Source organism: Mauremys reevesii, linkage group 14 (assembly GCF_016161935.1).
Source record: "Mauremys reevesii isolate NIE-2019 linkage group 14, ASM1616193v1, whole genome shotgun sequence".
NCBI lineage: Eukaryota > Metazoa > Chordata > Testudines > Geoemydidae > Mauremys > Mauremys reevesii.
Genome location: NC_052636.1, coordinates 13895386 through 13921129, shown reverse-complemented (window position 1 = coordinate 13921129; position 25744 = coordinate 13895386). Strand labels below are relative to the sequence as shown.

Genomic DNA, 25744 nt, shown 5'->3' with positions numbered 1-25744 from the left:
TGGCGTGTACGGGGATGGAGGGATGGATGGTTGGCGTGTATGGGGATGGAGGGATGGATGGTTGGCGTGTATGGGGATGGAGGGATGGATGGATGGCGTATACAGGGATGGAGGGATGGATGGATGGCGTATACAGGGATGGATGGGTGGATGGATGGCGTGTACGGGGATGGTGTGACAAAGTGGGAATATTCTCAATGTTTTCTCTGAATACTGTGTGGGTGCCTCAGTTTCCCCTATGCAGTTCTTAGGTATCTAGGTGGTGGGATAAGGTGGTGTGATTGGTGCAGAGCCTTAGAGGGCCAGTGCAATTGTGTCTGCACAGAGAATGGCCAACGCCCTGTCTCCTGATGGCCTGGGCCCCTCCCCTGCAAGGTGCCAACTGAAGGTGTTGGAGAACAAAGAGATCAGGTGGCCTCCTGGCCTGGGAAAGAGACAAAGGCAGAGGAGGGGCTGGAGAGTTTCAGTTTGGAGCTGGCTGGGGAAATGGAGGGAGGGCAGAGGGTCTCTGGCCTCCGTGCCCCAAGATGGACCTGACTGAGGGGTCCTGTTGTCTGTACCTACAAGCTGTTTTAGACCATGCTCCTGTTGTCTAATAAACCTTCTGTTTTACCGGCTGGCTGAGAGTCACGTCTGGCTGCGGAGTTTGGGGGCAGGGACTCACTGCGAGAAGTGCATGGTGGGGCAGGGGATGCTGGATGCTCCGAGGTCAGACCCAGGAAGGTGGAAGCCGTTGAAGCTTCTTGCCCTGGTGACGTTATGCTGACAGAGAGGAGGCTCCCCCAGAGTCCTGCCTGGCTTCGTAGGGAGCAGTGCCAGAGCATCGCCCGGGGACTCCATGACAACTGGTGGCAGCGGTGGGATGTACTGCACCCCGTGAATGGCACTTCTTGCAGTAAGTGACTGGGGAGCAATAAAACAGAAGGGAAAGGCCCTTTATTCCCCCATCCTCCTGGCTCTGCTATCGTGGGACTTTTCCTCGTCCACTCCCACCAATCAGGCACGAGCGGGTGCCGTCGGCAGCCAGGGGAGGGGCTGGGGTTTCATACCAAGGCTTGTCGGGAACAGGACTGCCGTGGGCTCCCCAGGCTGACCAGAGAGCAGCAGACGTCAGCATGCCGGGAAAGGCACCGTCGTCCGCTGCGCACCTTGGAAGCCAGGGGTGTCGCCAGCTGGGCTCTGCTCCAGGACTGAAGAAGGTGACATCTCATAGGCCAAGCAGGTGCCGGCTAGTGTTCCTGGGGGGAGCCCACCAGCCTCCAGCAAGCACCATCCCCTTAGGAGGGTTTGCATCTGTCCGGGAGGAGGGTGGGGAGGCGGCTGTCCCACTGCCACCCCAGTCCCCCAGCTAGCTTCTGGCACAAAGAGCGTCTGACTCTGTGGGGTGGGGACCAGACACAGCTAGGGAACGAGTGATTGCTGGGGCTAGGTCCAATCGGGGAACCAGCTGGCTCCAGGATCTCGAGAAATGAGGAACATAAAGTGTTCTCATTCCATGGGTCTGCGGCTCGTAGGGTGTGCAGCAATGCATTCTGGGACCTTTGCTCTGGGTCTGCGGCTCGTAGGGTGTGCAGCAATGCATTCTGGGACCTTTGCTCCGGGTCTGCGGCTCGTAGGGTGTGCAGCAATGCATTCTGGGACCTTTGCTCCGGGTCTGCGGCTCGTAGGGTGTGGAGCAATGCATTCTGGGACCTTTGCTCCGGGTCTGCGGCTTGTAGGGTGTGCAGCAATGCATTCTGGGACCTCCGCTCAGGGCCTGCAGCTCATAGTGTGTGGAGCAATGAATTCTGGGACCTTTGCTCTGGGTCTGCGGCTTGTAGGGTGTGCAGCAATGCATTCTGGGACCTTTGCTCCGGGTCTGCGGCTCGTAGGGTGTGCAGCAATGCATTCTGGGACCTTTGCTCTGGGTCTGCGGCTCGTAGGGTGTGCAGCAATGCATTCTGGGACCTTTGCTCTGGGTCTGTGGCTCATAGTGTGTGTAGCAATGCATTCTGGGAGCTCCACTCCAGGCTGGCAGCTCATAGTGCGTGTGTAGCAATGCATTCTGGGAGCTCCGCTCCGGGCCTGTGGCTCATACTGGGTGGAGCAATGCATTCTGGGAGCTCCGCTCCAGGCCTATGGTTCATAGTGTGTGGAGCAATGCATTCTGGGAGCTCCGTTCAGGGCCTGCGGCTCATAGCGGGTGCAGCAATGCATTCTGGGACCTTTGCTCACATCGGGTACAGCTATGTACTGTGGGAGCTCTGCTCCTGTTTGGTCGGTGCAATGCATTCTGGGACTGATGCTAAGCTCTCATAGGCACCCCCCTCCCGCTGCATGATGGGAACTGTTATCCAGACCTTGCGGGGCCGCGGGGGGGAGGATTGAATTCCTCCTCAGGGAATTTGAGGGGGACACTCTCCTTCTTCCCACCCCTTTCCCGCCATCCTCCAATCAGCTTCCTCCCTGGGCAAGATTGACAGTTTTTCCTAGTCCCACCCATCCCTTCTGCTCCCGCCGGTTCTCCAATCAGGCGCCTCTCTCGGTAGGATTGACAGGGCGGCCTCCCATCCCAGCCGCTCCTCCTCCCCAACCGCCAGTCAAGCGGCGCGCGCTCCTCCCCCCAGGCCCTCTCCTGATTGGCTCCCGCCCCGGCTCGCGCTCCTCCCCGCAGCGTCCGTTGCTCGGTTGCCCGGGGAGACGCTGCGGGTGGGCGGGGCCGGAGGGGCGAGTTGGAGCAGCGCGTGCGGGGCAGGGGTGAGGTGGGGTAGGAGTCAGGTGTGGGGGCAGGAGGGGAGGGGAGGGGAAGTGAGTGGGGAGGGGCAGGTTGACGGAGGGGTTGCTGGGGAGGGGGCAGGTGAGGGGAGAGGCAGATGTGAAGGGGAGGGAAGTGTGTGGGGAGGGGCAGGAGCAGGGGAGGAGGGGCAGGTTGGAAGGAAGCTGTGGGGAGGGGCAGGAGGGGCAGATGTGAAGGGGAGGGGGAAGTGTGTGAGGGAGGGGCAGGTTGAAGGAGGGGGTAGCTGTGGGGAGGGGCAGGTGAGGTGAGGGGCAGATTTGAAGGGAGGGGAAGTGTGGGGAGGGGGCAGGTTGAAGGAGGGGATGGCTGTCGGGAGGGGCAGGTGAGGGGAGGGGAAGTGTGTGAGGAGGGGCAGGTTGAAGGAGGGGTAGCTGTGGGGAGGGGCAGGTGAGGGGAGGGCAGGTGGGAGGGGAAGCTGTGGGGACAGCTGTGAAGGGGTGGGAGAAGTGTGGGGAGTGAGGGGCAGAGGCAGGTTGGGGAGGGGCAGATGTGAAGAGGAGGGGAAGTGTGGGGGAGGGGGCAGGTTGAAGGAAGGGGCAGCTGGGGGAGGGATAGCTGTGGGGGAGAGGGCAGGTGAGGGCAGGAACTGATGTGAAGGGGTGGGGAGGCCTAGCGGAGGAGTGAGGGGAGGGGCAGGTTGAAGGAGGGGATAGCTGTGGGGAGGGGCAGGTGAGGAGGGGGACAGCTGTGAAGGGGTGGGAGAAGTGTGTGGGAGTGAGGGAGAGGAGGGGAAGTGTGTGGGGAGGGCAGGTTGAAGGAAGGGGCAGCTGGGGAGGGATCGCTGGGGGGGAGAGGGCAGGTGAGGGCAGGAACTGATGTGAAGGGGTGGGGAGGCCTAGCGGAGGAGTGAGGGGAGGGCAGGTTGAAGGAGGGCGTACCTGGAGGAGGGAGCAGGTGGGAGGGGAAGCTGTAGGGGAGGGGGCAAGTGAGGGAAGGGACAGATGTGAAAGGGTGGGAGAGGCATGGTGGAGGAGTGAGGGGAGGGGCAGGTTGAAGGAGGGGGTAGCTGGGGGAGAGGGCAGGGGAAGGAAGGGGCAGGTGGGAAGTGGGAGAGGTAGGTGTGAGGGAGAGGGCAAGTGAGGGGAGGCGGTAGGCTGCAGAGGGAGGGAGTAGGTGGGGGAAGGGACAGGTGGAAAGGGCAGCTGGGGGAGAGGTGGGCAGGTGAGGGGAGGGGCAGAGAAGTGGGAGGAGGCAGGTGGGAAGGGCAGCTGTGGGGGAGGGGAACCCCACTCCTCTCCTAGAATCAGGGAGAGAACCCAGGAGTCCTGGCTCCCAGCTCCCCCTGCTCTAACCCACCAGCCCCCACTCCCCTCCCAGAACCGGGGAGAGAACTCAGGAGTCCTGGCTCCCAGCTCCCCCTGCTCTAACCCACCAGCCCCCACTCCCCTCCCAGAACCGGGGAGAGAACCCAGGAGTCCTGGCTCCCAGCTCCCCCTGCTCTAACCCACCAGCCCCCACTCCCCTCCGAGAATCAGGGAGAGAACCCAGGAGTCCTGGCTCCCAGCCCCCCACCCCTGCTCTAACCCCCTAGATCCCACTCTCCTCCCAGAGCTGGGAATAGGACCTCGACTGTCCCACCTGCTCTGTGAGCCTGTTTTTCCTTCCGGTTGTGCGGTCGGTTTCCTAAATACAGGTTTGGTTTTTCCACAGAGCCGGTGGTGAACAATGAGTGCTCGCCGCCGCGGCACGCCCGGGGACAAAAAGCAGCGCAAAAGTGCTGCGCGGGGACCCTCCTCGGTATCGGATAGTGAAGTGGGTCTGCCGGCACCGCCCCCGGAGGAGACTGGTATTTCCCCAAACCCTTCGCTAGCGCTGCCTGCTGCGCACGTGATCCAACCCTCTGGGCGCCCCGCAGCTTCCTGGGGGTCACAAGTGCGCAGCACCTCGGCAAATCCGGCCACTAGCTCTGTACACCCTATTTTGGGCCAAACCCGGGTGCAAAGGCCATGTCAGTAACTAGCCATCTGGCCTCTTGGGCCTCGTCTACACTACTCTCTTAGGGCCTGGTTTTCAAGTGGTGAGAGCTGCAGGCCCTTCAAATTCCCCGCCGTTGTTTTGACTGTTGCAGCTCCACCATTGTACACAGGACTGACAAGGTCCTCCTGGGTCATGGAGTCCAGTCCCAGGTCACCCTGTCACAGCCCGTTTAAACGTATCAGCTTCAAACTACTTCTTGGCCCCACTATTCCTATTGCGGGGCTGGTCCAGAACCTCTCTCTAAACCTCCCGGCACCGTGAGAACCTCAGACCTGGGTTGGGCTAAGCCCAGGCGAGACCCCGCTAGGAGACAGATCTTTCCAGATGAGAAAACCACGGGAGGAAGGTCGGGTTAGAGTTAGAAACCTCATTTCCAGCCTAGATTTCTTTCTTGCTCCCTTTTATTCTTGTGCCAACATTGTCCTGGACACGGTTTGGGCATTTTAGTCACCATAAAATTCATCTAACCCAGTGGTTTTCAACCTGTGGTGCACGGATCCCGGGGGGTCCGCAGACTATATCTAAGGGGTCTGCGAAAGGTGGGTGTTCCCATAGAACAATGGTTTTCAACCTGTGGTGCACGGATCCCTGGGGGTCCGCAGACTATATCTAAGGGGTCTGCGAAAGGTGGGTGTTCCCATAGAACAATGGTTTTCAACCTGTGGTCCGTGGGGGGTCTGCAGACTGTCTCTCATTTCCAAAGGGGGCTGCACCTCCATACCAAAATGTTCAGGGGCCCACAAATGAAAAAAGGTGGCAAACGGCTGATCTGACCTGCTCTCAGCAAGTCTATTCTGATGCCAGTAGCACCTGCAGGGCTGCGTCGTACAAACACCCGGTGAGGGATAGTCTCTGTCGCAGCGCTCACAGTCTCGCTAGACAAAGGGTGAGAATGAAACACAGGCACGGGAGCTCGCCCGCGGCGATGCAGCGCATCTCGGGCAGAGCCAGGAATAGACGCCGGGTCTCGCGGGTCCTAGTGCAGGGGGGGTAACGACAGATCCACAGGGGATGCTGGCTAAACCCCAGGCAGCAATCTGGGTCCTGTCTCCACTGCTGGAGCTGTGAGGATGGGATGTTACACCGGACAGGAAAATGTCCGGCGTAGGCCTCACCTTGTTAAATCAAACCCCGTGTTACCTTCATGGCCTCCTGGTATAGGGAGTGAAGTGCAGCCCCACCCTTCACCCTATTCCAGATACAGGCGAGCTGAAGCCATCTGCTAGTCTTGTCATTATGGGCACCCTCAGGCCCCAGCTGCCATACAATAGTTTTAATATTTGGGGGTGGGGTTGGTAAAAAAGCCATCAACCTGGGGCTGGATTACAACTGCGGTTGTAGCCGTGGAAGGCTCTTCATCCCACTCCCGAAACCGACCGATCATCTCGGACGTGGTCCCAGATGCGGCCACTGCTCTAGAGGTGAAAGGCCCCGTGTCCCACTCCCTGCCTCCCAAGAGCCAGCCAGCGCTGCCCGTGTGGGGCTGGATCAGAACCAGTGGCCTAGAGGTGAAAGGCCCTCTATCCCATTCCTTGCCCCCCCAATCCAGCTGGTCCCCCCCCGTGAGAGACAATACTGGAACTGATGAGCCCTGTCTCTCAGTGTCGGACCCCCGATCTATGCTGTCTTTTCAATCATTCCCTTCTTCAGACTTATCATTTAAAAACTCCTAGCGGGAGATGTTTATCTTAACCAGGTCTGTGAGCCCCCCCCCCCCGCTCCCCCTCAAATTGTTTCCCTTCAGTGTGTTACCACAGTAACCCACCCGGATTTCCAGCAGCAGCTCTTCAGAGCTCACGCTAGCTCTTACGTTCCAGTGATCATCGCTGCCTAATGTAACGTGCACGAAGCCGGCTCCGCTCAGAGCTTCTGCCCCAATCCAGTCTGCCGCGACAGACAGTGAAATGACATCCCCTGTCAGGCAGCTGAACGCCGGCTGAATTGGGAAGCGCTTCCACGGGCGGGCTCCCTGGGAGATGAAGCCGCAGGAGGGTTTTAGTCAGCCGGTGCAGAGGGTTTGATTAGGGACAAGGGAGCGTGAAACAGAAGACAAGAGGAAAGGGAGCAAAGATTAGGTCTGTAACACCAGCACCCAGGCATGGCCTGACCGCCTGCTGGTCCCCCTTGACATACCCTGAGTCATCAGACCTCCCCTGTGGGCAGCTGTCTCCCCTGGCCTGTCTGTCTCCCTGGCCGTTTTTGTAGCCAGGTCTGTCCCCGGTCGCTCCCACCTACGGAAGTTGGTCCGGTATTGCCTCACCCACCTTGTCTAGTTAGCCGTTCACGGTAACAAATCCCTTTAGAGGTGGCCTCTCGGTTTTTTGGGTTCTTATATTGGAACACCCTGGGCCTGATTTTCCGAGCCGCAGAGCACCCCCAGCGCCCGCTGGTGCCGTTAGGAGCTGGGGATTCTCAGCCCCTCTGAAGATCGGGGTCCAATTTCTAAAATGGGAGCGCGAGTATTAGTGGCAGCCAGGCGGTCCTGCGCTGGGCACGGTGGTGGCTCAGAGCCGCACAGCAGAGGCAGCTCTGGAACTCGAGGTATTGTGTGCACAGCTGTCAGGAGGGGCGCTGGCGGCACGTGGTGGCATATCCAAGCTAGCTTTAGGTGAGCTGGCCTGCGAAGAGTAGCAGTGTAGTTGCAGCAGGATGGGCCAGCTGGCGGCGGACAATCCCGCCCTGGCTCATAGTTCCTCCTGCTCCAGACGCCGCAGTAGGAAGTCTCTCTGTCTCAGTCTCTCCTCCTGTGTCACTTCTCTCTAGCTTGGAACCGTGTCTCCCGGTTTCCACATTTAGTTTGTGGTCACCGATTCTGTATTTGGTGAGAACCAGCCTCAGCTTTGCACGTGTTACGGTAGTGAAGTATCTGCTAGTGTGTTAGTCTAACTCATTGTTTTGGCTCTCTCCAGGGGTGTTTTCAGGTTTCCTCTAGTCTTGGCTTTTTTCTGCGCTGGGTGGGGTAGTTATGCCCCTGGAAGTTGTTAATTAGCACTGGGAGTGATGATGTCTCGGTGTGGCTCTTGCTCCCCTCTGGATTTAATTTCACCCGTGAAATGCAGTCACTTAAGTAGAGCGCAGCAGAGAAGAGTGGGAGGAAAGGACGTTTTAGCTGAGGATACCAGAGCAAATCCTGACAAAAAGCACCCCACAGGCTCTTCCATGGGAAGCAAACAAGACCTTGCCTGGACTCAGAAATGTGGAAGGAGCAAACAGCATTCCTAGGATTTGTGTCTCTAGAGATTTCAGACCTGATATGTAGATGATTACAGGGAGGTTTGCTACAGGGACACCTGGTGTGGGGGTCTCCTAGACGAGACCTGAAATGCCCGAGTTTTGGGGTGCTCTATGCTGAACCTGGGCAAGATAAATTTCCATCTCTCCCTTCCCTGATTCTGTGACTAGGGCTCATGCTCTAGAAATGCAGAACCTCAGGTGGGTCTGTTTGAGTGAGCAGATTGCAACGTCGCTCGGTGAGATTCTAGCCTGCTGGTTGTTTAGCCGTGAATTCAGATTGAGAGAAATTCCAAAGCAGCTTTTAAACATGATCGCAGAATGCTAAAGGGTGGGGATCGCTAGCTCATGGCGGGACCGAGATGGAGATTGGTCTCTTCCACCTCTGGGTCACGGGTGTAGAACTGGCATGGGTCAGGAGTGGCTGCAATTCATACCCACCTGATGCCATTCGATTGCCACTTGTGAAATGAATTCAGGCCAGTTCCACATTACGATTATCACCACTGTCTGCTCCGGTGCTGGCAGCCTCGGCGGAGATGCAAAGGCCAAATGGGCTATAGGCACCGATTTTAAATCAGTGGGAGTTAGGCACCTAAATACCTTTAAAATCTAGCCCAGGTAGACTAAACTCTTGTCTTCCCCTACAAGGGATTCCCCCAGCTGCGGCATACTGATGTGGACAGTGTACGAACGGGGGTGGGGGGGGAGTTTACTCTGCTGGTGCCCAGCTGTACCCGCTTTGGTGATAAATGAAGGACTCCATGTCTGGGGAAGGCCAAGCTGGCACCTTTCACCAACCCATCAATTTGCTTGTTAACAGTTTCATATTAAGGAAAAGTATTTGTGGCCAGTCAGAAGGCGACTGTTCTTCAGTCCCTCGCTATGAGCTGAGGGTGCCTCACTCTGGATTCTGGTGTAATTGAAACACAAGTGATGGCTCGTTATGGGCAGTGGAGTGTCCCACTGCATTTGATTTGAGGAGCAAGGGGTGGGGGACAGGTAATTTAAAGAGTTGATATTAGAAAGTTTCTGTTTCAGCTTGACGGTTAATTTGTCACGCTTCGTGACAACATTGTAAGTGTCCCCGAGGTCCCTCTCTGCTGGGTTTACAGGGTGTTGCGTTTGTAGTGCCGACATTCAGGAACAGAAACATTTAGCTGTACGTCACGCTTCCGTAACCTAATGTGTTAGAAAGGCTCATGAGGCGGCCTTGTCACTCGGCTCGAGGGAGGCTCACGGTGCTTTAGGAACCTGCATCACTAAGTGCTCCAAAATCCATGAGCCTTCATCTCTTCTTACAGCCCCGTTTCCTTTTCCTCGGCTCTCTTTCCATGTGCCGCGACAATGGAATAGTCGGTTACTAATGAAGCTGTTTTGTTGTACTCAGGGTTTACTGTTCGCTCGAGGGTTTGGGGAATGGGATAATGGGGACTTTCATATCCAGTTCCAGTTTGGCTTCAGGTTGATGGGGACTGGCTGGCTGGCTCAGGGAATGGGACACTGGGCCTTTCGTATCGAGGGCACTGGGTCCAGTTTGGCCTCAGGTCAGGGCGGATGGGTTGCTTCACAAAATCGGGGAATAGGATATAGAGGCTTTCAGCTCAAAGGCACCACTTCCAAGGTGGCTCAGTGGTGACTGAATGCTCCTGTCTGGCAGCCATTCTGGATCTAGATCTGGATCTAGGCTGTTCTCAGTGGTACCAGATGACAGAACAAGAAGCAATGGTCTCAAGTTGCAGTCGGGGAGGTTTAGGTTGGATATTAGGAAAATCTTTTTCACGAGGAGGGTGGTGAAGCACTGGAATGGGTTATCTAGGGAGGTGGTGGAGTCAGCCAGGTAACGCTGTTGCAAAAAAAAAGCAAACCTCATTCTGGGCTGTATTAGCAGGAGTATTGTAAGCAAGGGGTGAGAAGTAATTCTGCCACGGCAGTCAGCACTGATAAGGCCTCAGCTGTAGTTCGGTGTCCAGACTTCGGGAAAGATGTGGACAGATTGGAGAAAGTCCAGAGGAGAGCAACAAAAATGATGAAAGGTCTAGAAAACATTACCTATGAGGAAAGAGTGAAAAAATTGGGTTTGTTTAGTCTGGAGAAGAGAAGACTGAGAGGGGTCTTCACCTACGTCAAGGGTGGTTATAAAGACGAGGGTGATAAATTGTTCTTATCCACTGAGGACAGGACAAGAAGTAATGGGCTTAAATTGTAGCAAGGGAAATTACCCTTCCAGCTAGGAAATTTTTCCTAATTAAGCACTGAAACAAATTGCCTAGGGAGGTTGTGGAATCTCTGTCACTGGAGGTTTTTAAGGACAGGTTAGACAACCACCTGTCAGGGTGGTCTAGAATAATGCACAGGACTGGACTTAGATGACCTACTGAGGTCTCTTCCAGTCCTACATTTCTATGATTCATTCTCCAGGGGCTGTCGAGCTGACACCTTCCACCCGTGCTAAACTCACTAGTCGTTAAAGGAGGGGGAAAATGTCAAGGCTCAGAGCCCCTTATTTTTTGTGTCTTTACATTTTGTCTTCTCCAAGGAGTCAGTCCTCTCGGACCTTGCGATGGCGAGGGAGAAGGTGAGGCAGACGTGGGTGCAGTCACCATCCCAGAGGAAAAAGAGGTGGATCTGGTAGGTCAGAGGGCCCCGATGTCCTTTGTGGGCCATTGTGTCACCCATGCTGTGCTTGAGGATATGACATTCCCTTTACGTAATATCACGAAAGGATGACACAGCCTCCATGACGAGGCTGGGGTGAGAAAGGACAGCCATCAAATACAAGACTTTCCTATACATGGAATGACTAATATGTTATCTCGATGTCCTGGCCAGCTTCCAGCTCGGATGATCCCATTTTACCTCTCTAAATTCCCCGCTGCCACTGCAGTTGGATGTGGAATCCACCTTCATTTTCTGTCTTAAACTCCCTGTGGAACGGTGAAATGGCTGCCTCGTTCCCCCTTCTGAGGGTTGCATTTCACGCTGCAAAGCACTTGCAGATTCGATGGCACTGTAAGTGATTCTGATGATGATTACTGGCAATGAACATTAATCCATCCTTCCCTCTCCGATCAGTCACACGGAGGGGATGGGATGCCGTGTCTGAACTGTGTTCTAACCTGCCATCAGGCGCCTCCTCGCTCAGAGCCTCGACCAGAAAGGAGAGAAGGAAGGAGGGTGCTTGCATGGCACAGTGTCAAGTTTTGTCACATTAATGCAGGTAACATCTGGCTCTAAACTTTATGCCAGACGTTACCTTAATTTGATCCTAATTCCCAGGTTTTCTTTAGACGCTCCTGAGAATGAGAAATGGAGACAAAGCTTAATGTCTGTTCTAAAAAACCCTTCCAAACCCAAACAGCTGCTCTGCCCAGCTCAGAATTTGCTTCTTTCATTCCTTACATTTCGTCTCTTTATCGTCTCTTACCTTCTCCTCCCCAACAGGGATCAGGTTGCCTAACAGCCTGGCCCAGAAAGCTATGGAAGCTTTGATTGTCTTTCAACTACTTTGACAAATTAGCCTCTCCTATACATTCCTGAGGGGCCTCGGGGACAGCGATTGGCTAACGAGGATTTGCAATGAGATCAGGAGGCTTTCACTTTCTGCTATCCAATCCCAGTGCAGTGCAGGTTGGTGCGGAGGAAAATCCACTCCCATTTGATGGCCATTCTCAGGCCCGCTCTGTGAAATGGGAAGGCCGTGCCTGTATGTTTCAGTCCAGTTCGGAGAGAAGCAGGTGTCCACCTCACAGAAACCACTGCCCCATCTCGCCTTGGCTTTGCTAAAGCTGTCACTGTCCTGTCCTCTTTCCCCAGAAACCCTGCCTCCGAAGCCGGGTGGTCCTGAGTGGCCTAAGGGATGACATGTGGACAGAAGAGCACGCTGCAACCCTGGATCTCTTTCTGAAGGACGTCAGCAAGCAATTGCTCGTCGTCTACATAGATGAGTTTGCCGGACTGAAGGTTGAGCAGACCATGCCACATCAGGTTTGTTTGGCAAGATCCTACAAAAGTTCCCGTGGCGGGGCTGCAGTCGTATCAGTTTGTGCTGCCATCCTATTGGCCTCGTGAGCTAACCAGGTTTGGGACTAGTTGGTGCTTGGGGACATTCTCCCCTATGAGTTATTGCTGATCCTAATGCCCCAGCACTAGGGGGCGCTGTGCTGCAGGGGATGTTGAGGGGGAAGGGACCCTGGTGGTTCAGCATGGTGCCTTCCATGGCAGGCTCATTACATTCATAAAATTAAGCACGCGCATAAATGTTTGCAGGCTCCGGGCCTTAGTTTCCTTAAAAGCCTTTTGGGACGGATTTTGCCTAAAGCTTTTTGAAATGCTAAATACATGATGTCAGCCCGTTCTCCTTTATTCACTCTTTGGCCGAGATGCTCAGGGAGTTCTAACCGGTAAGAGAGGTGCAGAAGCCAGGCCAGCTCATCCCGGTCGTATCTTGTTCATGACTATCATTTCGTTGTTCTGATTAAGTTTCACACGTGTGGCCCATTGCTTTAACTCTCGCGTGTTGGGTGTGGGGACAAGACACATTCCCCATAGATACAATGCGGGAGTAAAGCCCACTGCTAATTAACCTCCCCCCTGTCATTGGCGGTCCCTCGCAGGAGCAGAAACAGCTCGCGTACTTCATCCGCCATGAGAATGCCGAGATCACCGCTGAGAATTTCCAGAAGACAGTGCAGTTTGGCACCGTCCGGAGACCCTACATTGATTCCCTCACGCGAATTCTCAATAGCGTCTTCCTCCCCCGCCTCTTCCACAACACCAGTTGGCCCGAGAGCATCAAGAATGAATTCTTCTTGGAAATATACCACTTCATGACGTCTCTCACAGGTAGAGTGAGCGATGCCCTCTCCCTCTGAGCTGCCTCGCAGTGCTGCCCTCATCTGGTTCTCTCCACCAGGTACCTGGCCAGTTTCTTGTTACACACTCGTTGGCCTGCTCTGGGCTCTCCTATTCCGGAGACTCCGACGATGTCCCCAGTACAAAACGGGATGCGCGGCTGGATTTTGCGCAGCGCCATTAATGATTTAGTTGGGGATTGGTCTTGCTTTGAGCAGGGGGTTGGACTAGATACCTCCTGAGGTCCCTTCCAACTCTGATTCTGTGATTTCCGGCCTTCAGAGGAGAATGAGTTTGGCACCACTGTTGTTTGCAGGGTGTGTTGGTCCCAGCATAGGAGAGACAAAGGTGGGTGAAGTAATATCTTTTGTTGGGGAAAGAGAGAAGCCTTTGAGCTCCACAGAGCCGAAGGTACCACCTCACCCGCTTCGTCTTTGTCACCACTGACCGAGGGCCAGGGTGGAATTGGTCCTCAGTGGTGAAAGGCTTCGTATCCCAGTCACTGACTCTCTTTGGGCCAGCCAGTGTTCCCTGATTGGAGCTGGTCCCTAGAGGTGAAAGGCCCCGTGTGCCAGTCTCCGATTCCTCTGAGAAAATAAAACCAGGGAAAAAAGACGCCTCTTCTGCCCCCCAGCCCCAAAGCCAGTGCAGGAGAGAGGACCCGGAGAGAGGGTTTGATTGTGGCCCAGCAGCTCCATCTGTCTCTCCCTTCTCCAGATACACGTTCGAAAATGAAGGGCCGCACGGTTCTCTACATCCCCATCGAAGCCCTGAGCATGAAGCCGGAAGTGGTAGTGAAGGACAAAGCGCTGGTTCAGAGGCTGGAAAGTGAGTAACTCCAGAGCCTGGCTCTCGGGGGGCCGTCATGGGATAAACTCGACAGAGGAGCTGGTGAGAACCGCAGTGCGCGGAGTCTAAGTGAATTAACCTCCAGCAGCATATGAGCTGCATCCATCATTCCCAATCTCTGAGCGGCTTGGCGGAGCACAGAGGATCCTTTGGCAGGGTTATTGCTTTCACTTTAGATATCCTTCAAGGAGCCAGGCAGTAAAAACTTTGAAGCAGAGGCAAGACCAGCTGGGGCGGCTCAGTGGCGGGACTCTGCATTCCCCAGAACCTGGGGACAGACTCCCTGCACTGTCTGCGGGTGCCTCTCCGGGGGATCAGGGCCGTGATTTCATGACCTTGGAGGATGTGAGGCTGGGCAGGGTCAGTCCAGGCCCTGCCATGCGGGAGAGACGGGTTCCGAGCGGGAGGGGAAAGCGCTCTGTTTCTTCACAACCTGGGGGGTTAAAATAACTTTGCTGGTATTGACTTGTGGCAAAGGGATGCCTGCCTAGTCCCCAGCCAGAACTTTGTGGAGGGGAAGGGTTAGTAAAGCTAGAAAAATTGGGGAGCACTCAAAAGAGATCACCCAAAGAGAGCAGGAGACAGGCCATCAAATGCCTTTGCTCTCCCACCTTCTGGGCCCCCGCCGGCCTCGCTCTCTCCGCACAGCTTAGCAGTAGGCGCACGGGAGCCGAGCGTCCCCGTGGAGTGCCCAGCACCCGCTCACCGAACGCTCACCGAGCTCTCAGGTGTGCTACGCCTAAGACCAGTCTGGGAGATTCAACGTCGGATCGCCAACCGCTTCAGGTACCCCACGTCGATATGGTTCTAGTGAAAGCAAGAATGAGTTTACGATCAAAGAACAGAGATGCAAACGAGAGAAAGTAAGAATGCTGGAAACAAATGGTTACATATACAGCAAAGCCATAACACAGGTTTTAGTGCATACCTTTAACTCCCAAGATATTCCTGCCAAGAAGTGTGGGGGAGACAAGACCCTGCCCCCCGGCTTCCTGCGATTCACCAGGACTCTCAGCCAGCCAGTAAGGCAGAAGGTTTATTAGCTGACAGGAACACAGTCCAAACCAGAGCTTGCAGGTACAGACAACAGGACCCCTCGGTCAGGTCCATCTTGGGGACCAGGGGTCCCAGTCTGGGCTTCCCTCCCCTTCCCCAGCCAGCTCCAAACTGAAACTCTCCAGCCCCTCCTCTGCCTTGGTCTCTTTCCCGGGCCAGGAGGTCACCTGGTCTCTTTGTTCTCCAGCACCTTCAGTTGGCACCTTTGCAGAGGAGGGGCCCAGGCCAGCAGTGGCCAGGAGACAGGGTATCGGCCATTCTCTGTGCAGACACCATCACACTGGCCCTCTCGGGCTCTGAACAGAACCCCCCCCTTAGTCTCCTCTTTTCCAAGCTGAAAAGTCCCAGCCTCTTTAATCTCTCCTCACGTGGGACCCGTTCCAAACCCCTAATCATTTTAGTTGCCCTTCTGTGAACCTTTTCTAGGGCCAGTATATCTTTTTTGTGATGAGTATTCAAGATGTGGGTGTACCATCGATTTATATAAACAATCACACCCCCTTATCCCACCACCTAGATACTTAAGAACTGCATAGGGGAAACTGAGGGCTGGTCTACACTGAGGCGGGGGTATCGATCTAAGATACGCAACTTCAGCTATGTGAATAGCGTAGCTGAAGTCGAAGTATCTTAGATCGATTTACCTCGGGTCCTCACAGCGCGGGATTGACGTCCGCGGCTCCCCGTGTCGACTCCGCTACCGCTGCTCGCTCCGGTGGAGTTCCGGAGTCGACAGGAGCGTGTTCGGGGATCGGTATATCGCGTCTAGATGAGACGCGATATATCGATCCCCGCAAAATCGATCGCTTCCCGCCGATACGGCGGGTAGTCTGGACGTACCCTGAGGCACCCACATAGTATTCAGAGAGAACGTTAAGAACAGTCCCACTTTATCACAATTCCCGTGTTTCCTAGAGGGTGGCTTACCCCAAGCCCTCTTCCTAGGGAAATGACAGTCTAAGCCCCCAGTCCATGGGTGTTCAGTTTGACACGCGTCACTTCATTCACACGCATGGTCCATTTATTTAGTTCGGATATTTACTTCCCGTGTGAATACTTGCAGGCTCGAGTGCTGCACCCGACACAAAGAAAATACAGCAGCTGGGACAATGGAACCCTGATCCCCAGTGGGGGCCTGTAGGCACTACTCTAATTGAAATAATTAATAATAATTAATAACTTCAGGTTAATTAGAATGGTGCAGCTGCTGCATAAAGCGAGCACATCCACCCTCTATCCCACACAAAACCCGTTCTCTCTCAGCACTGGCTGCTCGACTGCGTATCCCACCAATGCAAACTGTAGAAAGCAGTTAAATGAGTCAGCTCCCCATCTGCGTGGCTCTCACCTCGCCCTGATCTCCCTCCCTCCCACAGCCCACGTCCCTCCACCCTTATCCCGAGCAACACGCATGACCCGTAACGCCAGCCAGGCTCGTTTATTCTATAGCTACGTGTGTTTTGATGCTCAATCTAGGGTGGGTGTAGCTTTCCTCAAGTACATCGTCTGTAGTGCTTTACCTGGCCTGTGTCACGTATCTGTAGCCTTGCGGCACTGTAGTGCTGAGGGACAAGACGTCCAGTGACACTGAGCAGTAACCCATTGGGCACTGGACGTCCACAACGTGTAATTCAACTGTGGAACTCACGGCCCCAGGCTCAAGCAACTCCTTATGGAGGCGGCCCTTAGCTCGGATCCTCTATCGGCCCGCCAAGTTCCAGCCCGGAGCGCGTCGGTGCGCAGTGCCCCGGCGGCGGCTTCAGGTACAGCACCGTGGGGAGACTCAGATAGAGGCCCGCGGCACCAGACCTCTCCAGCACCGTGTCCAGTGCAAGTGGCTCCAGGACAGAAGAGATTGTGCAAGCCGGAGGTGACTGTTTTGCAGCAACAGGCGCTGGCACCTCCTTTGCTAACCTCGGAGTTGTGTCCGGCACTGGAGCGACCGAGGGTACAAGCGCCGATATCGGCACTGTTGACTCCAGCACCGAGGGAGGAGCCATTGAGTCCAGTGCACACTGGCTCCCCGACCCGGACCATGGTTGAGCCCCGGCTTCCGTCGACACTGGAGACATTCACGACAGTGAGAGACCTCATTGCCGTCACAGAGCCGGCACCGGCACAGATTGTGGCACCGCCTCCAACTTCTGTTATGCAGTCTAGGAGCAAGCCTACCCTAATACGTTCACCATCTCCTAGCGTGGAGACACGGCACCACTCCCAATCCCGGTGCCGTTTGCAATCCCGACGCCGTTCCCTCTCACGGCGCCGGTCGTACTCGCGGCACTGGTGCACCTCTCGGCATGACTCCGGGCCGTGGTACCGTTTGGACTCCCGTCGCTCCTGGCACCGATCGCAGCACCGATCACCTTCCCGGAGTCAGTCCTGGCACCGCTCCCGCAGACGTTCATCGTCGCGATCCAGGTCTGGATCCTGGTACCGGGTCGGTCATCAACATTGATCTCGATCCCGGTACCGCTTCCTGACGCCTCGCCGGCACCACTCTCCAGTGACCTGGTACCGATTTGCACCGCGCCCCAGAGAGTCTACACAGACATGCTCCGCGCCGCCTTGGCCCTCGCGCTCCGCCTCGCGGTCATCGCAGTCTGAGGGTGCCTTGCGCTCGGCCTACCCAGCTTCAGGCCAGGGCGAAGGTAATGTGGGTCAATGGCATGACGAAGGCCAAGACCCTAATCAGGATCCTGCACAATGGTGCTTCTGGACACCGTGGGCGTACCACCAAGCCCAAGGGGTTCCGTCAGGGGCCTCCCGCTGAGCCCATTCAGAACCCTAGGTACCAGAAGCCATCATAAGTCGTGCCCCTCCGGGGGGTATGGAAGCGGCTGCACCTACCCCAACGCAGGCCCCAGGCCCTGGTGTAACGGATCCTGGGCAACAGGACTCCTCGCTACACGATCCACCACAGGACCCCCTGGATCCTGTGGCATCTTCGTCATCTTCTCCAGACGAGGCAGTGGCGGGGACAGCAGCCTCGGGTCCTCCCCCGATAGACCTTCGTGCCCACCAAGACCTTTTACGTAGGGTGGCACATAATATGGACCTCCAAACAGAGGAGGTAGTGGAGTTGGAGGACCCAGTGGTGGACATCTTTTTGGCGGAGGCCCCATCCCGATTAGCATTGCCCATCATCCGCACCATCCAGACCAATGCCAAGACAATATGGCAGACCCCTGCTTCTATCTCACCGACGGCCAGAGGAGTGGAGAGGAAATACTTTGTCCCCTCCAAGGAGTATGAGTACCTCACCCTCAGCCGTGTTCACTAGTGGTGTCCTCGGTGAACACAAGGGAATGGCACGGTCAACAGGCCCCGGCGCCCACATCAAAAGACGCCAGGCATCTAGATCTGTTTGGGCGCAAAATTTATTCAGCGGGAGGTCTTCAGCTCAGGGTCGCAAATCAACCGGCGCTCCTGAGCCGGTATTGCTATAACTCGTGGAACTCCATGGGGAAATTTCAGGAGTTAGGGGCCTTAGTGGAGGAGGGCAAAAAGGTGGCTAGGACCTCCTTACAGGCCTCCTTAGATGCAGCAGACTCTGCGGTTAGGACCCTGGCATCGGGCATAGCCATGCGACGCATCTCCTGGTTGCAGGTATCTAGCCTGCCACCAGAGCTGCAACAGACCCTGCAGGACCTGCCATTTGACAGGCAGGGCCTGTTCTCAGACAAGACGGACTCTAGATTACAGAGCCTGAAAGATTCCAGGGCTATCATGCGCTCCCTGGGTACTCACACCCCGGTGACATAAGAACCGAACATAAGAACGGCCATACCAGGTCAGACCAAAGGTCCATCTAGCGCAAGCCTTTTAAGCCGCAGCCTCAAAGGTTTTACCCTCCCCCTCGTCCGAGGCAGGACTTCTATAGAAGACGTGGACGAGGTGGTAGAAAGAAATCCAACGGCCACCAGCCTGGTCAGAACCAAGGCCCTCCCAAACCATCGGTGGGACCTAAGCAAAACGTTTGAAGGTGCGCCCGAGGACGGCGTATCGGTGGGACCTAAGCAAAACGTTTGAAGGTGCGCCCGAGGACGGCGTATCAGTCACCGCCCAGGATCCTTTCCCTCCATTTCAAGACCGTCTCTCCTGTATAACTTCAGACCGGTGGGTTCTTCGCACGGTGGAAAAGGGATATTCTCTCCAGTTTTTTTTCTCCCCTCCCTCCCATCCTCCCTCCCCGTCCCTCTTCAGGGACCCCTCTCACGAGTTACTCCTTATACAGGAAGTCCAAATGCTCCTGTCCGTGGGAGAGATCGAGGAGGTTCCCAGGGAGCTAAGGGGCAGGGGTTTTACTCCCGCTACTTCCTAATCCCCAAGGCCAAGGGTGGGCTTCGACCCACCCTAGATCTGCGCTGACTCAACAAATTCATGGTAAAGTTGGAAGTTCCGCATGGTTTCACAGGGGACCATTAGTCCTTCCCTGGATCCTGGGGACTGGTACGCCGTCCTCGACATGAAGGACGCGTACTTCCACATAGCGATTTACCCGCCGCACAGGCGCTTCCTTCGCTTTGTGGTCAATCACGAACACTACCAATTCGCTGTCCTTCCCTTCGGCCTGTCCGCGGCTCCCAGGGTGTTCACCAAGTGTATGGCTGTCGTGGCAGCCTACCTTCATCGTCAACGGATCCAGGTGTTTCCGTATCTCGACGACTGGCTCATTCGAGGGACCAAGTTCAATCCCATGTTCGATTTGCCCTAAGCACGTTCTGCTGGCTGGGTCTCCTGCTCAACAACGGGAAATCGACTCTGGAACCAACCCAGAGAATAGAGTTTATCGGGGCACTCCTGGACTCCAGACTCGCCCGCGCTCTCCTGCTGTACGCACGCTTTCAGTTGATGGCGAGCATCATCGGCAGCCTCCTAAACTTTCCGACTTCCACCGTAAAGATGTGCCTCAGCCTTCTGGGGCACATGGCTTCGTGCACGTACGTAACCTGGCATGCCAGACTTTGGCTTCACACGCTTCAGGCCTGGTTATCAACAGTATCGACCAGGTCGAGACAGCCTGAGCATGGTGGTCAGTGTCCTGGAATCAGTTTTGACTTCCCTCCATTTCACACCCCACAACCCTCCTTGTACCTGGTCACAGGCACATCATCTCTGGGATATGGGGTGCCCACCTCGGGGAGCTCCAAACAGAGGGCCTGTGGACCACGTCTGATCTGACTCTGCACGTCAATGTACAAGCACCGATGGCAGTACGCCTAGTATGTCAAGCATTTTGCGAGCACCTACATGGCCGTTGTGTGGCAGTCCTCACAGACAACACCGCGGCCATGTTCTACATCAACAAGCAAGGGGGAGTCCGATCGTCCCCCCTGTGCCAGGAGGCCATTCGCCTGTGGGAATTCTGCATAGTCCATTCGATACATCTGATGGCGTCGTTTCTCCCAGGAGTCCAGAACACGCTGGCAGACCGCCTCAGCCTCACGAGAGGTCCATTTGTCCAGATATCATCCACTCCATCTTCCTGAGGTGGGGGTTTCCCCAGGTCGACCTGTTCGCCTCGTGCATCAGTTGGAAGTGCCAAGTGTTCTGTTCTCTCTAGGGGCGCTCACAGGGTTCCCCATCAGACGCTTTCCTACTTCTGTGGAAAGACCAGCTGTTCTACGGCTTCCCTCCATCCCCGCTGGTCCACAGGGTTCTACTCAAGCTGCGCAGGGACAAGGCACGCATGATTCTGGTCGCTCCGGCATGGCCCAGGCAGCCCTGGTACACCACACTCCTGGAGTTCTCGGTAGAGCCTCGGCTCACGCGCCCACTGTGGCCGAACCTGATCTCACAGGACCATGGACGACTCTGTCACCCCGACCTGCAATCGCTCCACCTTACAGTGTGGATGCTGCACGGCTAACTCGGTCGGAGTTACTCTGCTCACAATCGGTGCAGCAGGAAACCCTCGACTCGAGCCATGTTCCTTGACTAAATGGAGGCGTTTCTCCTGTCGGTGCGAGCAGCATGACAGGCGTCAATACCTCTCATCTTAGACTATCTCCTGTCCCTAAAGCAGCAGGGCCTGGCGATATCTGTCAGGGCGCACCTGGCAGCCATCTCCGCTTTCCATCCAGGAGAACGTGCTTCCTCTGTCTTCTCCAACCCGATGGTCGTTAGATTTCCGAAGGGTTTAGATCGCCTCTGCCCACAAGTGCGACAACCGGTTCCGGCGTGGGACCTTAACCTAGTCCTTTCCAGGCTCACGGGGCCCTGTTCGAGCCAATGGCCGCCTGCTCACTCCTTTGCCTATCTTGGAAGACAGCCTTCCTTGTAGCCATCACTCCAGCGAGACGCGTATCTGAAATCGGAGCCCTCACGTTGGAGCCACCGTATACGGTTTTCCATAAAGACGAGGTGCAGCTTCACCCCACCCTGCCTTTCTCCCCAAGGTGGTATCAGCTTTTCATGTGAACCAGGACATTTTCCTCCCGGTCTTTCATCCGAAGCCACACGCTATGCAGCAGGATCAACGTATGCACTCTCTGGACGTTCGTAGGGCCCTCGTATTCTATGTTGAGCGTACGAAGCCATTTAGGAAAACGACCCAGCTCTTCGTTGCAGTGGCCGACCGGATGAAAGACCTGCCGGTCTCCTCGCAACGCATCTCCTCTTGGATCACGGCCCGTATCCGTGCTTGCTACGACTTGGCCGGTGTCCCGGCCCACGCCTCACCGCCCACTCCACGAGGGCTCAAGCCTCATTGGCCGCTTTCCTGGCCCAGGTTCCAGTTCACGAGATCGGTAGAGCTGCGGTTTGGTCATCGGTACATACCTTTGCCGCTCACCACGCGTTAGTTCAGCAGTCTAGAGACGATGCCGCATTTGGTTCAGCGGTTCTGCACTCAGCGATGTATCACCCCGACCCCACCGCCTACGTAAGGCTTGGGAGTCACCTAACTGGAATCGATACGAGCAAGCGCTCGCAGAAGAAAAAACGGTTGCTCACCTTTGTAACTGTTGTTCTTTGAGATGCGTTGTTTATATCCATTCCAAACCCGCCCTCCTTCCCCTCTGTTGGAGTAGCCGGCAAGAAGGAACTGAGCGGGCGCTGGGTCGGCTGGGGTATAGATCCAGCGCCATTAAGGCGCCACACAGCCGACCCACCGGGTGTTACTGGGGTAAAAATTCTCCGACGATCGTGCACGCGGCACTGGAATGGATATGAGCAACACATCTCGAAGGACAACAGTTACAGAGGTGAGCAACCGTTTTTTTCTGTGGCTAACGAGACCCTCTACAGTTACACTAAATAGCATAAAAAATGTAGAAGAGCTGTACAGTCTCCTGTTTCAGGACACCGAACCGTCCTCTGCGGGGAGATTATTCCATAATTGCCCATTTAGAGGGATTTTTGCACCTTCCTTTGCAGCGTCCGATCTTGGCCACTTGTCAGAGACAGGATACCGGGCTCGAGGGACTTGGTGTGATTCTTCGGTTACCGTATACGCAAATTCAGTTGACTGGATCGCTCAGGACAAGTAAAAAGCTGTAGATTGAATTATTTATGCAATATGTCTTGATAATAAGTAGCAAAGCGAAAACCATGCCAGGATTTGGCTCGTCAGTGGCTAAATTCCCCCATTGTTCCTAATGCGAGTGGTGCCAGTGACGTGAAAAAGGACTGCTTGTCTGGAGAGGGTGGGCCCCGTTTGCAGATACGTGCGCCCCGAGATACGCCGCGTGTTTCTTTCAGTCCAAAGAATTGAGTTCGGGGAGAGGGAGCCGGTTTCGCGTTGTTTCCATCTCAGTGCTGATGTTAGTAAACCCAAGAAAACGTTTGACCTGCGATTGTACAGAACCTTTCACAAGAGTTAAATATGTCCCTGAAAAGTGTCCCCTGCCCGTGTTGCTTTTCAACCATGAACAGACTCCCGCTGCTGAGGAGGCGCAGCGGGTGTGCGGTGGACATGAATGGCCCGTAACGAGAAGGACTGTGTGTGCCACAAAAACCCAGCGCTGTCCCCACTAAAATCCTTGCAGGGCCAGCGGTTATGCCTGGCAGTATGTGTCTGGGTGAAACATCCAATTGGACACCTTGGGGCGATTTCCATTATGACTGCGGCTTAGCTGTTCCCAAGCACTTAGGGATGCCTGGCTATTCTAATGGCCGGGCTGCACGATCGTCTTACCCCTATAATTTGGTGCCGAGATTGCTGCTCTCACGCTGGGCTCCTAACTCGTAGATTGGCGCGCTGGGACTATTAGCAGCTTCCACTCTGGAACGGGGGGGGGAGCCGCAAGCGTAGTTCATTGAGTTCAAATAAACGTTTTCCTTCTGCCGCCATCCGGTCAGTTACTTGGGTTACTTCCTAGTTCAGTGCACTCGGGTATCCGGCAAGTTGCGGCTCTGTGCCCGGGGTGCGGCGAGTCTCCTCTAGGGGTCCCCTCGTCTTTGCGATGGCCCGGACCACGCTTTGCCGTGATGTACTCGGGTAGTAACAGACGCAGGTAACAACGTCGTTAAAAAGCCAAAGTCTCCTTGGAAAGAGCAGGGATGGGGAGGCATCGAGGAGCCAGCAGAGCAGCACCTTACAAAGGGAAATTTGGGACCAACCGGAGTGCAAACCGCTCCGCTCAGCTTTCCGCAGCTGCACCAGGGGTGAAGAGGAGCTCGTCGGGGCAGCTTCTATCTGTCTTACAGTGTGTGTTTGATCACAACAGAGATACTAGAATAGCACCCCGTCCCCCCACCCCCCAGCTTTGCTCCCTGGGCTGGGAGCCAGGACTCCTGGGTTCTCTCCCCGGCTCTGGGAGGAGAGTGGGGGCTGGTGGGTTAGAGCAGGGGCGGCTGGGAGCCAGGACTCCTGGGTTCTCTCCCCGGCTCTGGGAGGGGAGTGGGGGCTGGTGGTTAGAGCAGGGGGGGCTGGGAGCCAGGACTCCTGGGTTCTCTCCCCGGCTCTGGGAGGGGAGTGGGGGCTGGTGGGTTAGAGCAAGGGGGGCTGGGAGCCAGGACTCCTGGGTTCTCTCCCGGCTCTGGGAGGAGTGGGGCTGGTGGTTAGAGCAGGGGCTGGGAGCCAGGACTCCTGGGTTCTCTCCCGGCTCTGGGAGGAGTGGGGCTGGTGGGTTAGAGCAAGGGGGCTGGGAGCCAGTAGAGCAGGGGGGCTGGAGCCAGGACTCCTGGTTCTCTCCCCAGCTCTGGGAGGAGGGGAGAGCAGGAGGGGCTGGGAGCCAGGACTCCTGGGTTCTCTCCCCAGCTCTGGGAGGGGAGTGGGGGCTGGTGGGTTAGAGCAGGGGGGCTGGGAGCCAGGACTCCTGGGTTCTATCCCCGGCTCTGAGAGGGGAGTGGGGGCTGGTGGGTTAGAGCAGGAGGGGCTGGGAGCCAGGACTCCTGGGTTCTATCCCCGGCTCTGAGAGGGGAGTGGAGGTTGGTGGGTTAGAGCAGGAGGGGCTGGGAGCCAGGACTCCTGGGTTCTATTCCCGGCTCTGGGAGGGAAGTGGGGGCTGGTGGGTTAGAGCAGGGGGGCTGGGAGCCAGGACTCCTGGGTTCTCTCCCCAGCTCTGGGAGGGGAGTTAGGTTTAGTGGTTAGAGCAGGGATGCGATAGAGCCCACCCTAGGGACGATTCTTAGTCTCATCTGGCTGAACTTTACCACATTCTTGACACTAATGGAAAATGTAGCTTCCCACCCCGCCTCTGAAGTAGGGCGATCTCAGCGCCTGCAGTTCGCAGAGCGGGAAGCAGGAGGCCGGAGAGCTGACGCGGATTAGAACGCAGTCGTCCTGAATTTTAGCCCCCGTTTCTAATCGCCAGGCCGCGTTCCCCTCCCAGACCCCGGCGTCCAGACGCCCCGTTCCTTTGCTCAAACCACATCCCACCGGGGTCCATTATTCAGCACCACAAGCTCTGCCGCGGAATGTCCCTGTCATGCCGGGGCAGCCGGTAACCTGAACGCTCCTCACACCCTGTCAGGCAGGACTGGGTGCCGAAGCCCAGAGCCTGGAAGGTATTTGGCGCCCATTAAAATCAGCGCCGTCTAAACCCCTAACGCCTTCGGCCTCGTCTGACTTTTTGTTGCAGCTTCCATGATCCACTGGACTCGGCAGATCAAGGAGGTGCTGAGAGCGCAGGAGGCGGTGGAGAGCAGGGAGAGCACGGGGCCGCTGGAGGAGATCGAGTTCTGGAGGAACCGCTGCACCGACCTGTCTGAGATCAGCAAACAGCTCTGCCGGCAGGGAGTGACCCACATCGAGTCCATCCTGATGCTCTCCAAGTCCTCCTACGTGGCCCCCTTCCAAAGGCTCGCCAGACAGATCCAGGTGGGTTTGGAGACGGGGAGGAGTGCACCAGAGCCGGGTCCCGCTTTGGCCACCTTGGTGTAGACCCATGTGCCAACCGTTGGCTCCTGAAAGGGAGGGGATCCCTACAGTACCCCAGTCTGTACATGCACCGCTACCGGTCCAGTCCAGGGCTCTGCGTGCGCACAGCTGGAGAGGCAATGCGGGTTTACTGCGGCGCAGGAGCCGAAAAGGCCTCGAGAGTCTGACCTGGGCCTTGGAGCCCTGCAGGCAGAGCGTCCTGCTTTCCCTCGGAGCCTACACGACCTTGGGCTAGAAACCCGGATGGGGTGAGCCCTTGGCTTTTCACTCTGGCCTCTGAGTTTTTCCTCTCCCCCCCGGTGATTGCTTTGCAGGACGGCTCTGAGCAAGCGCAGTCGAACCTCCGCTTCCTTTCCATCCTGAAAGAGCCGTTCCAGGAGCTGTCCGCGCTACGGCCCAGAGACATCCCCGACAAGCTTCCCCACCTCATCAGCCTCGTCCGCATCATATGGGTCAACTCCCCGTACTACAACACCAGAGAGAGAATCACCGCCCTCTTCCGAAAGGTGGGGGGCTAGTGGGTTAGAGCCGGGGGGGGCTGGGAGCCAGGACTCCTGGGTTCTCTCCCCAGCTCTGGGAGGGCAGTGGGGGCTGGTCGGTTAGAGCTGGGGGGCTGGGAGCCAGGACTCCTGGGTTCTCTCCCCGGCTCTGGGAGAGGAGTGGGGGCTGGTGGG

At 56.2% G+C, this 25744-nt stretch overlaps 1 protein-coding gene across 2 annotated transcripts in view; it reads left to right on the top strand.

Moving 5' to 3' along the window:
* The first annotated feature begins 2670 nt into the window (after positions 1–2670).
* The window catches only part of DNAH2 (dynein axonemal heavy chain 2), a 115300-nt gene continuing 92226 nt past the window's right edge, over positions 2671–25744 (top strand). For both annotated transcript variants that reach the window (XM_039500057.1, XM_039500056.1), the window contains exons 1-8: positions 2671–2736; positions 4427–4562; positions 10524–10615; positions 11801–11971; positions 12601–12829; positions 13556–13666; positions 24772–25010; positions 25385–25576. In XM_039500057.1, the coding sequence (XP_039355991.1) occupies positions 4442–4562; positions 10524–10615; positions 11801–11971; positions 12601–12829; positions 13556–13666; positions 24772–25010; positions 25385–25576 (1155 nt within the window). In that variant the 5' untranslated portion in view covers positions 2671–2736; positions 4427–4441. The remainder of the gene's footprint in view (positions 2737–4426; positions 4563–10523; positions 10616–11800; positions 11972–12600; positions 12830–13555; positions 13667–24771; positions 25011–25384; positions 25577–25744) is intronic.